This window comes from Podarcis cretensis, assembly GCF_951804945.1.
Source record: "Podarcis cretensis genome assembly, chromosome: 2".
NCBI classification, from domain to species: domain Eukaryota; kingdom Metazoa; phylum Chordata; class Lepidosauria; order Squamata; family Lacertidae; genus Podarcis; species Podarcis cretensis.
Window position 1 is genome coordinate 84,342,116 of NC_137171.1, and position 16,022 is coordinate 84,358,137.

The 16,022-nt window shown below is 39.6% G+C and overlaps 1 protein-coding gene across 2 annotated transcripts in view; it reads right to left on the reverse strand.

Moving 5' to 3' along the window:
- Positions 1–16,022, reverse strand: part of DNAH12 (dynein axonemal heavy chain 12) — a 94,021-nt gene that overhangs the window by 57,586 nt on the left and 20,413 nt on the right. For both annotated transcript variants that reach the window (XM_079964927.1, XM_079964926.1), the window contains exons 13-28: positions 14,972–15,107; positions 13,841–13,966; positions 13,468–13,602; positions 12,037–12,230; positions 11,530–11,773; positions 10,779–10,964; positions 10,022–10,222; positions 9,018–9,212; positions 8,136–8,257; positions 7,733–8,015; positions 6,187–6,306; positions 5,095–5,251; positions 4,226–4,398; positions 3,262–3,414; positions 1,460–1,699; positions 325–570 (exon numbers count right to left, since the gene is read on the reverse strand). In XM_079964927.1, coding sequence (XP_079821053.1) covers positions 325–570; positions 1,460–1,699; positions 3,262–3,414; positions 4,226–4,398; positions 5,095–5,251; positions 6,187–6,306; positions 7,733–8,015; positions 8,136–8,257; positions 9,018–9,212; positions 10,022–10,222; positions 10,779–10,964; positions 11,530–11,773; positions 12,037–12,230; positions 13,468–13,602; positions 13,841–13,966; positions 14,972–15,107 — 2,911 coding nt within the window. The remainder of the gene's footprint in view (positions 1–324; positions 571–1,459; positions 1,700–3,261; positions 3,415–4,225; positions 4,399–5,094; positions 5,252–6,186; positions 6,307–7,732; positions 8,016–8,135; positions 8,258–9,017; positions 9,213–10,021; positions 10,223–10,778; positions 10,965–11,529; positions 11,774–12,036; positions 12,231–13,467; positions 13,603–13,840; positions 13,967–14,971; positions 15,108–16,022) is intronic.

Here is a 16,022-nt window from a genome sequence, read left to right on the forward strand (position 1 = left end):
AAATTCATTTAAATTGGGTGGGGAACATCAGACCCAGGGGCTGAATGTGGCCCCTGGGACTCTCCTCAGGCTCCCCCCTCTCCTCATTTTGCACCTCTCACTGGTCATACAGGAGTCCATTGTGTACTGACATCACTGAACTGAACTGCTTTAGACCACTGAACTACAAAGACATCTGCTAGCTGATCTTCTAAATTTCATACATGGAAAAATTACACCAATGTTACTGGAAATGGGATAAAACAGCAAGATACTAAAATGCTCTTAAGTCCATTTGAGAACTAATGACTGTTTCTAAAGTCAGGTTAATAATGTGCCACTTACCAGTATATCTTCATTTTCAAAAGGGAATTTCAGTTTTAGATTGCCAGCAGCTATCAGCACTGCTTTGACTGCACGCATACCATAGTCATAATGGAACTGAGATGAAAGCTGTTCCGAGCACAATCTGTAGGTCATTACTATCTTCACTGATAAAGGTTTAGCATTCAGAAACCCATATGAATAGAGAGAGATTTCAGCAATGAGAGCATAGTTAGGAACCATCATGGCAACAGTTCGGAAGAGGACCTAAAAGGCACATCAAGGAAAGTATGATTGTTAAAAAAATTCAAAAATTCAAAAATAAAATATATGAACAAATTGGGGGGGAAAGAAAGTATGGCAATTCTGTCCCCCTCAAGGCTATATTTTTTCAGTGGCACTAGTATGCTTATTTATACATTTGTCTTTCACTTCAACAAAAAAAAAAAAACCTCCACAAACGTTTAATAAATTTTCATACAATTGTTCTGGAAACTTTATTTCATAGCTGCTAAGCAGCCTCTTATTAAAGAAGAAAGGACTTGCCATCCAAGCTGAACCATACAAAAAACCTACTGAGCTGTTTTTTCCAAGAATATCCAGAGCAAGAAAGCTACTGACCACCACTTATATGCCATGCATAGGGAGCAAGCCAAACCCAAAATCCGCTGAGATGTGCAGAGTTTGGAATAGGCAGGTCTGTGGCTCAGCTGGGGCTACACTGACTAAAATCCCTCATCCCAGCTCAGAGATATGCCAGAGTATCTCAGTTCTCCATCCTGGCCCAACTGGGACTCAGCCAGCTCAGTCATGAGAAGGGGACATTCTGGAGGAGTGGTGGAGCTTGGCAGGAACATGGGGTAGGGATAGGTTTACTCCTATTCAAAACTGATTCAGCTCAGTCACATGACCTAGCAATCCAGCAGATGTTACACTTGAAAAAGGGTGGTGTAAGACAAACTCTTATTTTAAAGGCTCCCCCCACCCCCCACCCTGCTCACCTTGCCTTGGGACAGCTCAGCCAGCAGTAGTCTCACTCCTGAAAGGAGTTTAGAAGTATGCATAGATCTTAAAACAATTCTTAGAGAAATCATGCTTTTAAAAGCAGTATCTGAAATGACTCTCAGTTAACATGGTTTTTCTTTCACTATTTTACCTTGAGATTGTCCGGCAGTTCAGAGCGCCCTGCATAACCTGGATTCATAGTAATAGCAACAAAGCAGTTGGGGTTCAGCTTCAGTTCAGTCCCTTCAAAATTAAACGTCTCCAGCTTCAGCTGTATAGCCCTCTGGATGCAAAGGATCTGCTGAGCCACTACAGACAGGACTTCCAACTCAATGCGATTGAATTCATCAAAGCAGGCCCAGGCACCTGAAGAAGCCAACCCCTTGAAAAACTAGAAACAAAATGGTAAGCCAGGCATTGTATAACTAAGCAATAGTTCGAAGATGTAAAAAGGAGTATTGTGATGCCTTGGGAACATTTGTTTACTACTATTCTTACAGTCTCATCAAATCTAGTTGTATTAGGCAAATGAACAAATTGGGGTGCCTCTATATAATTGTTGCTTGCCTAGACTATGTACAGGAAATGATTTCTGTGGAGAAGCAGGAATTATTTCCCCTTTACAGCTATCATGGCAGTAGTCCTCCTGATCAACTACTGGTAACTTAATACATAAATACCAGAGAGGCAGTGATGGAGGTGAGGTCTGTTCTCTTCATGTTTCCTAACTCCCAGTTACAGCTATTTAACCAACCCCATAAGAGCTGATGAAGTAGAGAAACTGTACTTTAACTTATAAGGGCTGTATGAGTTCATGTATGGCTGTGGGCTGTTCAAACACTAAAAATAATTTTGCAAGAACCTTTTAAAATCAGTTCCAAAGCTGGCATAGAAGGTCATTACTTGCCTTAGAATCAGTTTCACAAGTGTCCAAGCGAATCACATCAAATGTATATTCTTCGATTGCAGCAGCATTAATTATGTTCCTGGATACTGCTTCAATTGCAATTTTAAAAAGACCTGCAGAACTTGTTTGCTTTGGACACATTAGCAACCTCTGTCTTGTCCAACTATCCCGACTCCTCAAAGTTTAAAACTTCTAAAATGCAACTTCTGATTGGTTGCTGGAAGCTCCTGCAGCCAATTGGAAGCCACAGAAGCCCCGCTGGAAGTTTGGCTTCCAAAAGAACATTCGAAAACTTGAACACTCACTTCTGGTTTTTGATCATTAGGGAGCCAGAACGTTCGACTCCCAAGGTGTTTGGGGGCCGAGGTACGATGGTACTTAAAGAGAAAGATCCTCTGCAAGTTTATTCAGACTCCCAAGTTAAGTTTGCATAGGACTGCAGCTAAAGTATCAGGATGGATGCCCTCCTTGACAACATACTTAGTAGTTGTTGATATTTGTAACTTCCAGGAATAGAGAAAGCCTTCCTGGGCTGGCCAACCCATGAGGCAAGATGACCACCTCAGGCAGCAGGATCCACAGGGGTAGCAGATTGTGGCCTCCAAGGAACACACAGCCCTCTGTATTACAGTATTTTAATATTTTGTTGGAAGCCGCCCAGAGTGGCTGTGGAAGCCCAGCCTGATCGGCGGGGTATAAATAAATAAATTATTATTATTATTATTATTACAGCAGCCTCTTGGTGAACAGGAGGCACTGCTGGTCTCCTTTCACCCCTAGGGATGAAATGGTGGGGGCTGCCCTCTGGGGTCTCCTGGGCTTTGCACCTGATTCAGAGTGGGCCCCTTTTCCCCTCACAATGGCCTTTGATTCAACCGATAGTTGTGAAGTTAACTGTACAGTTCTGTGCACAATTGGATTGTGTGACCAAGGTATGTGTTATTGTTTTTAAATGTTTTTGTTAAAGATGAGCATCTACTGAAAATGAAAAACAGTGCCACCTTTAAAAACTGGAAATCAAACAATAAAAGATTGGTTCAATTTACCTTCCCCATGGCTAGGTAATCAAGGCCATCAGAACAGTTGAAGACAACACATTGCACGGCAAGAGCTTTAGCCAAATCTTTGGTGGTCTCTGTTTTACCTGTCCCTGCTGGGCCCTCTGGAGCACCACCAAGATTTAAATAAAATGCTCCAATCTAAGAGTAAGAAAAGTTCATGAAAATATTTCAGAAGTCACACAGTGTTTGGATACAAAAAAACCTACATCCAGTTGTATATGGCAGAGATGAAATATTGTAGAAAACATGTACCCTCCCCCTTATTTTCTTACACATTGCCTTGCATACTTTGTCACTGCATTCTCAACTCCCACCAAATTCTTCTTTTCTTTCGTTTTTGCTCTCTCTCACCCTAAATTATTTATTCATCTAATTATTTATTCATCTATTTATCCCAGGTTTCTGTTGTTCCGCTTGGGAAAATACACCCACACAAATTCTAATGCAAACATACACATCAATTGTCTCTATTTCTCCGTCCATTTTCCTATTTCCATTCTTCATTCCTAACGTCAACTTTATCATATTTTCTTCAACTTTTTCATAGTGCTAAAGAAATAGCCTGCAACAGCACAGGTGTTACTTTCTTCGATTCACTGATCAATTTAAAAAGACATTTTTTGCTGCATTACTAAGAGATCTGCAATCTAGAACAAATGGATCTATATTTGCCTTGTCTCACAATTTTATTTACAACTAATCAGAATCAGTTTTAAATTTTAAACTATGTCTCCAGTAAATAGAACATTAATGCTTTAGTCCATTGAATTTAATGGAGTCAAGAGTGCTTCCCTTATTGTCAGAGTGTTTAATACAGTAGTTCTGAGAACCTCAGCAAGACAAAATTTCTACAAGCTATAGTCATAAACATTGGTGGAGAATATGCCTCATTGTAGCTAATTCAGATTTGTAAGAATTCTTATTAGCAATTTAATATTAAAAAGCATACCAGAGTGCGGTAACATCTGTCTGTAAGAGGAGTGATGACAAGCCGAGGAGAGTTGCCAAGGTATTCATATGCATATTTTACATTGCAATTGATGATGCGCACCCTGACATTCTCATACTCCCAGTAATACCGTAACTGAGCAAGCCATTGAAAATCTGTTTCATGCAACACACCTGAAATAAAACAACCATGGGAAATGTCTTATGCTCTGCTCCTCAGCATACCATGGAAAGGAAGTAGGAAGGGGAAACAAAATGTTTTGAAGTTGCAGGTGTCAGCTCCAATTTTTCTTTCATCTTAAACAGTGCTTTTTTCTGGGGGTATGCATACCCCTAAACATTTTGTGAATATTTGTACTTTTGTCCATTTACTGTATTTATTTTCCCCGATTTGAACTATAAAATGGTGGTTTTCTTGAGTCAAAATGAGAGTACCCATAAACATTTTTTAAGAAAAAAAGAGCAATGGTCTTAAAGCAATGGGTATACAGTGGAACCTTGTGTTACATACCGTCCTCTTTACAAACACTTCGGGTAATAAGCTCCGCTAACCCAGAAGTAGATGTTCCCAGTAGCAAACTTTGCCCCGGGATGCAAGCAGAAGTCGTGCGCTCACGGCACAGCGGCAAGCAGGAGGCCCCATTAGTGAAAGTGCGCCTCAGGTTAAGAATGGTTTTAGGGTAAGAACAGAGCTCTAGTTCTTACCAGAGGTGCCACTGTATATCTTAAAATAATAAAATCAATATTTTAACATTCAGAAGATTAGTTTAAAAAGCAATGATTTCCTGGAACAACAGAGAAATATCAGGCAATGTATTAATATTCTAATTTATTCTATGACAAACAAGAACAAGCTATTAGGTTACATACCACTTTCAATCATTTCCAGGACAACATCTCTAGCATGCACATCAATAGTAACCAAAGCACCCAGTGTGGTCCTTGTTTGTTTAGACAACTTCCCTCTTACCAGCTCCACAATATCATTTAACTGAAACTGAAGGTTAGCGTAATAATTCTTTAAGCCCTGCAGAATGAAAATGGATTTTGATGAATTCTATCTGCCACAAACAACTACCAAGAGGAAGCTTAGTGGTCTCTCTATATTATTATCCCATGATTTATTTATTCAAAAGCTCATTAGTGATTGCTATACCAATTTTTAATATAGATGCCCCAGTCAGGTAGATCTGGCTTGGATAACACATTCCCATTCATATTTACTGTTCTTTTGCTATTATGTTATGCATTTTGTGTTTTTATGTTGTAAACCACCCTGTAATCTTCTGATGAAGGGCAGTATATAATGAATGAATGAATCAATGAATGAATAAATAATCAGCACATATTCTTCTGGGAGCAAGAACATGGTCTCTGCACCAAAATGGGTGCAGCTCTTGGAAGCAGAAGAAGCCGGTATGTGTGTGTGTGTGTGTGTGTGTCTAAAGCTCCTGTACTAAAAAGACAATTGCTGGATTGGGATGCTGGTATTTAATATTACAAAAGTATTCATGCTATTGCGAGTTCATAGGGTAAAATGAACAACAGCTTCTCATATATACTAGAGCTGACATTCCTCAGAAGACAATTTTCAGTGAAAAATCCTCAGGCTTTTTTTCTCCGGAAATTTTCTCCACAAACAGGGTGAAACATTTCAAGAGCTCATTTGTGCACATTCAGTATCTGACATTTATCCGTCCTTCCAAATATTTAGTTGTATTTTACCTGCCTGAGTATTAGGATTCATTTTTAAATGTTGTGTTCAGTTTTACTTCAAGGGAAAAGGAGGAAAATTAACATGAAATATTTATTTTATGAAATTATATCAAGCATTATTAATTCAAAGAGGCTGGTGACAATTCCATAAACATCTAAATCAAATATGGCTCAGTTTGAACAAAGTACCAAAATAAAGCCAGGAAACATTAAAAGGAAACAAAAAGCTTTGGGCAGTCACCATACCTCTGGGCCACTAGCTATGGCTTCGTGTACTTCACTTGTCCAGAACATTTGTGAGACACAAATAACTACTTGACCAGGCCATTCTCTCACCCAATCTTTTCTTTCTGTTTCTGGATATGCCTAGGAAAAGTAAAAGACATTGCCCAACAGGATCACTACTAAGCACTGAAACTATTATGCTGAATCATTTATACAACCTAGTATGAAATCATAGTTGTTGTTGTTGGCATCCATCAGTCTCAGGAGGAGGTGTGTGTCTCTGCGGGTGAAGTCAAATTGTCATGAAATCACTCAGTGCTCACTCCCTTGTAAAAAGTACAGTGGTACCTCAGGTTAAGAACTTAATTTGTTCTGGAGGTCCGTTCTTAACCTGAAACTGTTCTTAACCTGAGGTACCACTTTAGCTAATGGGGTCTCCCGCTGCCGCCGCCACGCGATTTCTGTTTTCATCCTGAAGCAAAGTTCTTAACCCGAGGTACTATTTCTGGGTTAGCGGAGTCTGTAACCTGAAGCATCTGTAACCTGAAGGATCTGTAACCCGAGGTACCACTGTATATTGTTTATGTCTGGGTCTCTCTCCAACATCTTCCATATCAACCAGTGCAAAAAAGTCATTCATTAGTCTCCCCCTCCTCTTTCTATAATGCGTTCGCATCACAGATTTCCACAGATTAAAAACAGGTAACTGTGTCCAGTATTGTAAAATATTTGTATCCAGGTTGTCTTTTAGATCAGTGATAGGGAAGGGTTCATTGAACTCATCTGAAGCGAGTGTCTCAGGGGCACTAGCAGTATCATGAGGAGGACTGGGCAGTGTCCACTGGAGAAATTAAAGTTCCCCAGATGTTGCCAGACTACAGCTCCCATCATTTCTGACTATTGGTCATACTGAATTGGGCAGATGGGAGAGTTATGAGGCCAACAACACCTAGAGGGCCGCAGCTTCCCCACCCCCACTTTAAATAAATGTAATACAGTGGAACCTTGTGTTACGGACAGGATCTGTTCTGGAGGCCCATCCGTAACATGGAACTGACACAAACTAAAGCGCAGCATCTGTGCATGACACAATTTAGCACTTCTGCGCATGCGCAAGTAGTGAAACCCAGAAGTAACCCATTCTGGTACTTCCAGGTTGTCGCAGGACGCAACACGAAAACATGTAACCTGAAGTGGAAACAACATGAGGTATGGCTGTATATCAGAAACCCCCCCCCTTTTTGTTCTCATTTACATTTTACTAAGAAACAATTCGATGTATTAGTTGCTATAACAATCCAGTTTTATATGTTGGATGACAGTAAGTGGAACAATATAGAGCTAAGTCCTCACAGATACAAAATTCTCATTGACTTCATTGTTCCATTATGATTTTTGTGTGTGTGTGCAATTCTGCCTCTAGTAACTTCAGTTTTTACTTGCTTAAATAGCAAGAAGAAAAAAGAATAGGATTCTAAAAACAGAACAGAACTAGCCTGAAATCAAATAAACGAAATGCATGCATGTTTGGCAAGATCAGATTCTATATATTTAATGGAAAACATACCATTCTTGATCTTGTAATGACATCATGTATACTTTTCAGCATGATATCTTCCACTTGTATTAGCCACTTCTCCACAGCACCTCGAGCTTCAGAAGTTGAGATAGTTGAAATAAACTCCACCCGTTCACCTTCAGTGCTGAACATTGACTTAATGTCCAGATTGGAAAGAAATTCTAGTTTAGAAATGCCCTCAAAACACTTTTTCAAGTGAGGCTGGACTCTGAGAGGGTCTTTAGTCTCTGACAGGATCTCCAACATTTCATCATTAGACAAGAAGAAAAAGCTGCAAAGAAAGTACAAATGCATCAAGTTTCTCTGACTGCATGTATTTGTTTGGAATCAAATACTAATTGAAAATAATAAATATTTATTCTAGCTTAATGACAGTCAACACGCAGCATACCGAGGGAAAAAGAGACGCTTTTTCTCAAGATATGCATTCAGTCCTCTCATTATTTTGTCCAGAAGTTCATTACAATTCTGAAGCTTTTCCAATAAGCCCGTCAATGAAGTAGCAGCAAGAACCTAAAAAACAACAGGGTATTTAATAAGCACACCAACTACAGTGGAGAATAAAATTGTAATACAAACAAAATATCAATCTATTGGTCATATAAAAAGACATTGTTTTCTGTTCCACCCTGCATCCATTGCCTGCAGTGCTGTTGCCTTTTTGCTGCAGCCCACACCATTAATTTCACTGGGTGTAAAATGTGAACTGGGTGGAGAAGACCCCCAGTATACTGCAGATTGGGGAGAAATGAAGACAGTGAGTACTGATTGTATTTGCCCACCTGATCTCTGCCCGTTTGTAGATGGACCCACTAACTCTCACCCACAACTTTTGTCAATTTTTAAAATCTAATTATTAGTCTCAAGTATACTGAAGTTTTTAGTTACAGTCTACATTTTCTTTGAACTCGTAAATATGGTTGGGATACAGAGAGCCTTGAGGGCAGTGCTATTTTTCTAGAAAAAGAGGTGCAGGAACTCACCATGAATGCCTCCCAATGGCCCCCTCCTGAGGTGCCGGAAGTAAGTTCCAGCAAGTTGCCCCTGAAAAAAGTTCTGTTTGAGGGTATGTGTAAGATATTCTGTGTGCTAACAAGGACTGCCTTGATTTTAATTCTGACTGCTATTTTGTATTCTCTGGCAGATACGACCTTTGTGGTGGGCACAATGGCTATGAAAAGAAAGAAGAAGAATCTGAAATGTTCTTGTGCATAGTTTAAGAACTTGTGGTTTGTTTCACCTGCTAACTACAGGCTCATCATTACTACTTCACCTTGGGGTCTTTGGCACAGTATCTCATAATGTCTTTCCAGTATCTATCCACCGTCTGGAACTGACGTCCCTCCTCTGGCATCTGTTGCATAATGTCCTCTGAAGAAAATATTGGTTCTAAGTAAAGCCACTGAGCCTGTACTTTCAACCACTCATCGATAGTCTCTTGAATCCTAATCAAGCGATCTTCCCATTCCTTAAAAAACACAGTATAGTTATTTGCGTAAGACATCCATGGCATGTAAAGCAAAAGACAAAAATAAAAGGCATGAAAATAAAACAACTGATATATATACAGTGGTACCTTGGTTTTCGAACGTCTCCGTTGACTATTTCAGTTTTCGAACGCCATAAACCCGGAAATAAATGCTTTGGTTTTTGAACGCACGACTTCCATATTGAGTTTTTAGTTTTCAAACATTTCAGAACTCAGACGGTCTTCTAGAACGGATTATGTTTGCAAACCGGAACACTCACTTCCGAGTTTGCGGTGCTCGGGAGCCAAAACATTTGACTCACAAGTCCCTTATTCTTTAATTTTGGGGACAACCTGAGCTACTACTTCTGACCTCTTAACCATGGCTGAGAAGAAGGCCACTCTCTCCCTGCTTGCACAAATTTTTTCCCCAGACTTCACCAGCTAGTTTTAATCATGGTTAATGTTTACATCAGGGCAGACATGAACCATGGTTAATGCTTACCAGAGTTTCAGTTTCATCTGAACTAACCCAACAAGTTTAGATGTAGGGTTATATTTTAGTTGCAGTGATTTAAACACATGAATGACACACTATTTTGCTTCTTATAATTGAATTGTAAGCTTCTTGGGGTCTGATGAGATACAAACAAATCTGAAAATAAATTTATGAATTTAAGGTTTTTTTAAAAGTCTCAAGAGAAATTGTTACCTTCCTTCAAGAGCCTCAAAAGTGTACTGTATATGTAAACACACTTTACAAAGGAAGTGAATAAAAATAAGCTGTATAAATAAAAGTTTACAAATACCTTCATTTGTTTTTCAAAAGGCTTTATGAACGGCGATCCCCTCATTGTTTGGGTTTTTATAATCTGGTCATCCAGAATAGTCTGAATTTCATCGACTGCGCACAGAATATTAACACCAGTCTCACGGTATAAGCTTATTTGGAAGGAAATTGAATCCCAGGTATCCATCATAGTGTGCATTGCTTTCTCTAATGAGAATTCCTACATCATAGGGAAATAAATGGTGTTATTATTATTATTCATTTCAGACAGATTCTTATATATGAAATTTCATCATATCTGATATCCTTCAAACGTTGTTTGAAGACACATCTTTTTAGAATGGACATTAAATGGCCTTCTTATAATTGGTGTTTAAATTGGGATATCAGATAATGAAGCTACTGTCCAATAGTTTTATTGTTCAAATGCAATGGGTTTTTAAAGATATATGAAATCTTATATTAGAACCATAAAATTGTAGAGCAGGAAGGGGCTCTGAGGATCTTCTAGTCCAAGCCTCTGCAATGCAGGAATATGCAGTTGTGCCTTATGGGACTGAACATGCAACCTTGGCATCATCAGCACCATGCTCTAACCAACCGAGCTATCCAGGCTGGGTAGTTATATTAACTCAATTGTTAAATTAACAATTTTGACAGTTTTATGGACTGCACATCACTTTCTGAAGCAACTGTCCTAAGAAGCAGAATAGAAGTCTTTTAAATAAATAATAAATCATCTGTGCTGGGGCAGAAAAGCTTATTCTTGTACTTACCTTGCTTGCTCCCATACTTATAGTTTCAAATTTCTCTAGGAAAGGGGTCAAGTTCTGCTTTAAAACCTTTCTTAGGGTAGTTCCAGAATCTGGAGTTAAATCATAGCCAACAATTTCTGACATCTGTTTCCAGTGACGAGCCCTTATGCCTGGGTTACAAAGGATAGTCACCAAAGGGATATTTTCCTGGTTGAGAAAAAAAAATATTGCAAAACAACTGTCACCATTGTAACTAAAATCACTTGGAAATTATGTTTTATTCATCTAAAATCTTTAATCCTAGAATTGGAAAGTTGAAAGAGGCCACAAGGATCATCTAGTCCAGTGTTTCCCAACCTTGGGCCTCCAGCTGTTTTTGGACTACATCTCCCATCATCCCTAGCTAGCAAGATCAGTGGTCAGGGATGATGGGAATTGTAGTTCAAAAACAGCTGGAGGCCCAAGGTTGGGAAACACTGATCTAGTCCAACCCCCTGCAATGCAGGAATCTTTTGCCCAATATGGAGCTCAAACCCACAACCCTCAGATTAAGAATCTCATATTCTATCGACAGAGCTATCCCTTGGGCATAGCTTAGATCTTCAAATAATTTCTAATGTATCTTATTATTCAGTGTTATGGATGTGGGGGATTGTGAGCTTTCATGAAGAGGCCACATATTTTTTTCAAGTTCTCAAATAATATTTGTACCACAGACTCTAAAAACATTTTCCATGTTAAGGCCATCTTATTTTTATAGATCTCCAGTTACCTTGAAATCTTTAACTTGCTCCATTACTGCAGTACACATTGAAATAGTTGGGCTGTCCTTCTTTTCTTCCTCTACTCTCTCTTCTACTACTGCTCTCCGCTGCAGTGACTTTTTTCTCTCTAGTTCAGCTTTCTTTAGCTTTTGTTGAAAGAACCTTACTGTCTTATAAATTTCTCGAAAAAACTCATCTACCTCTGTTTCCATACTTTCACCATTGAGATCTAAAAAAGCACCATCCATCCATCTAGCAAAAGAAAAACAATATTTTTAATGCATCATGGGTCATAAAAAGAAACCCATCACATAACATGGTGAAGTAAAATATAAACCATAAGACATCAAGAATTACAGCCTTGTTACATTAGCCAGGAATGCATACTTCTGGACAAACAGACTTACTTAAAACAAAGAAGAATTTAATTTTTAAAAAGAAACTTGGTCACACATTTTTCTGTGACAAATAAAAGCACCCTTGAAATTTCACTCACTTTCTGTACATATAATTACCTTTTTTCAGTCCGCTGCCATTTCAATATAAAAGCAAAAAGTTTTTGGTAGGGCTCAATGTTAACTTTTAAGGTCTCCAACTCTGGGTATTCAGTCTGCTCCCAATTAAAAAGCTTTTCTTCCTTGTTAATGAAGGCAACAGTTTCGTCAGCATCTTGAAGGCGTTTCTGCATTGTTCTCATGTCGGTCACATACTGGAAACAGATTTATCTCTCTTGAGAAATACTGGGCAATTCACTTAATAATGTAGTAGTCCTTAACATTACAAGACAACAGGCTGTATCCAATCTTCTCACCTGTGAGTGCAAGTCTCTTGTGCTAGCAGATGGGAGAGTTTTAATGTTGTGCAACAGACAAATCCAACTGCACTAGCCTTCAGTTAGGCATGTACTTGGGAGTAAGCCCTACTGAACTCAGTAGCACTTACTTCTAAATAAACGTGAATAGTGAATTCCCCTAGTTTAATGCAATAATCTTTTCAAGAGGCTTTGAGAGACTGACAGCTGTTGCTTGTGAGATGAGTGGTTTGATGGTGGACTACCAGCTTCTGCTGCTGAGTACCATGGAATAGTAGAATGGGACCAAATACCCTTTCTATAAGGTGCAGGATGCAAGTAGAGGAAAGGTAACTGCTACTTCAATATCATACAGGAAAATGACTAGTGAGTGCCTGCAAGGAGAAAATATACTAGCCCTTATGCCTCCGCCCATGCCAGTTAACATTCTTTGGTAAAGACGTTGAGTCCCTTATCTTGAAAACAGAGGTGAGCGCCGCATCTCACAGTCAAATGTGACTAAACTTAACAGTCCAGGGGCCCTTTACATTGCCTTTACCATTCAATGGAGCTTCAGTGTGGAATTTGGAAGTGTACTAGTGAACCACTGTATGAGCTGCTGTTGGATTCTTATGGATGGATTTTGTTGGATTTTTTGCTGGGTAAGGTTCAATAACTCACCCCTTCCCTGCTGCAAATATTGGCTCCAATAAGGGCTATTTTCAAGCCTAATTGTTGTGTGGAGGAGTGATCTTCACGGAGATTGCAGTACAGGGTCGGGGAGGCTGACTCTTAACTCCATAGATGCACTCTCTTGGAAGATCCCTCCCCACACATTAGGCTTGAAAAAAGTCAATAACACTTCTTTTCAAGACTAATTGCTGTTGGTGAAAGTGTGAGTGTGTGGTTATGATTAATGTTGTTTATGCAGTTGTCATGTGTGCATGGTTGCAGGGTGTACAACAGTTTTCCTGGTTTGGGCCTAAAAAGCTTTGTGACCCCGATCCAAACAACGAAATTCCATCATGATGTTCAATAGCAAAGTGCTAAATTTAATTAGCACTATAGCACATAGATAAAGCTTCATCGTTACACACAAAGAATGTGTATTCCTTATGCAAAGTAAAAAATCCCCTTTACACCATGTGCCACAGACCTGTTGCATGCGATCCAAATCCTGGTATTCTGTAAACTCATGCATACGACGAGTTTGCCTATCTATTTCCAGTATCAGTTTCTCACGTTTGGCCAATAAGTCACTTTCACCTTTACGTTTAGACCTTTCAATAAGCTATAAGACAGAGAAGTAGTTAGTGGCAGGTATCCATGAGGATCAAGATTTGTGAACATTATCTAGAGTCACTACACTACACAATATCAGACCAACTTCAGTTGTCCTCTAATGTTAGGCATGACTCACAGAAGGCTTCAAAATCAGCTCTCAAGAGTACCAGTATTTCCAACCCTGCAGTCTAAGCATTGCTTTTTTCACATAGTGTAGTATCTGATATAAAAATGCATATATTTACTTCATCATTTTCATCAAAGATGGGATTAATATTCTGAGGCCATAGTAGGACAGTGGCATTCAATGACAAGCCTTCTGGGTCAAAGGTAAAAACATCTAGGAGGTAGTTCATTCGCCGTTGACTTTCCTAGAAAAGTAAATAGTTACATAGTTTATATCTATTTTTAAATTAACAGGAGCCACCATTTATTGAAGCCTGTCCAAAAGTTATCTTTCCTCAAAGGAGGCCTCATGCTAGGAGGCCCACAAGTAGCTTATAGCCCACCAGACAGTCTGAGTTGCTCTTAGGCCCACTGCCCACCTTCCCCTCCAGAACAGCAACTAAATACAATGGGTCGGCAAACAGGAGCTGCTGCTGCTGCTGCCCCAGAAGAGCCCACATATTTAAAGGGGAGAGATTCAAAAGGCAAGCTGAACCCAGTGGGATAATGCAGCTTCCTAACTAGATGCAGTGAGGTGATGCAGTCTTTACCCTGCTCCTGGATGAATGGATGGGGGTTGTTCTCTCTTTACTGAGACAATGAAAGGGATGCTTCAGAGTTCAGTTGAGAAAGACTGGTGGGATCTTCCTTTTCTCCCTTCCTTCCCAAGAACCCAGCATAGTTGGGATTTCTGTACATACTTGTGTTTCATCTCCCCACCCCAAGATGTCTTAAGGAAAGAGCCCCTCCCCTTTTAGTGCATGTAGAACTTTCAATTGTTTGTTTTCCCTTCTCTCTTATCCCATAATTGTATGTCTCTGTGTGTGTGTGTGTGTGTGTGTGTCCCTAATGTTAAGTCCAGCAGATTTGTTTTTCCTTTGCCCAGCCATCCAAAGTCACTAGGAGTTGTGGCCAGGTTGGGGAAAGAAGCCAAACCAAAATGGTTCAGTAATTTCCTTGAGGATTATATGTACCATCCCTCAGGTTGGATAGGGTTGCAGCTGTACAGCCTGAGCAGGTTTACTTGGTGAGTAAAGCTTCTTGGGTTCTACTATGCTGGCGCTTACCGTACACATAGTGACAAAAGGCAGAAGGAACCGCACAAAATGAAAAGCCAGTTGAAGTTAAATGGCTTTAAATCACCATCCCACCTATCATTGTGCATTTAGTTTTAAAAAACAACCCAACCCTAAAAGTATATGATACCTTACCTTGATCCTTTCATATAAACTGTGGATTCCTACGGTTTTAGCCTTGTCTATATATACTATGCTTTCCATCATTTCTTCTGTTGTCTCGGGAGGTTTTAATGCACGTACTTTGATGGTCTCAAATTCCTTGCATATCCTAAAAGAAAATATCATGTTGATATATGCCGAAGTTTAAGAGACATAATTTGTTTTTTCATTGAACTATAAACATTATTATTTAATTTATCTAATGGGGGGGGGGAGTAATTGCATTTAAGGAAGCTCTACTGAATTCAACAGAGCTTACTCCCAGGTAAGTGTATCTGTAAATGCAGCTTTGAAGATGGGGGGAAACACACATGGCTATGACTGCCACCTAGTGCTCAAGCTTCAAGACAGAATACAGAATCCATAAGCTGTGAAAATAACTCATTTGGAAGCAATGTATCACCACTCAAAGCAGTTCACCCACCTACCACTATGGAAGGCAGCTTTGACAGAACTATTTGTCTCAGTCCCAACTTGCATTTCAATGGCCTTCAATAGTCAATCTCACTGACACATTGGATGGCACATTTCTCCACCATCTTCCAAGGCACAGGGCTACCCACCTTAGGTCAAGTAGACCTACCTCCCTTCACAAACTTTCCCCAGCTATTTGCATAGTCATTTGCACCATTTAAAACTTAGTTGTTGCTGTTTTGCTTATAGAATTTTATTTATTTACAGATTTACTTATTTTCAGCACTTGCAATGCCATCTTCCAGGCATAAGCCTTCCAAGGTGGCTCACAATATATGAAAGCACAAATTATTATTTGTAAAATTACTGTCTAAATGCTTAGCAGTATTATAATCATCAGCATTTAATATGACATAAGACAGTTAAATATAGGGACGCAGGTGGCGCTGTGGGTTAAAGCCTCAGCGCCTAGGACTTGCCGATCAAAAGGTCGGCGGTTCGAATCCCTGTGGCGGGGTGCGCTCCCGCTGCTCGGTCCCAGCGCCTGCCAACCTAGCAGTTCGAAAGCACCTCCGGGTGCAAGTAGATAAATAGGGACCGCTTACCAGCG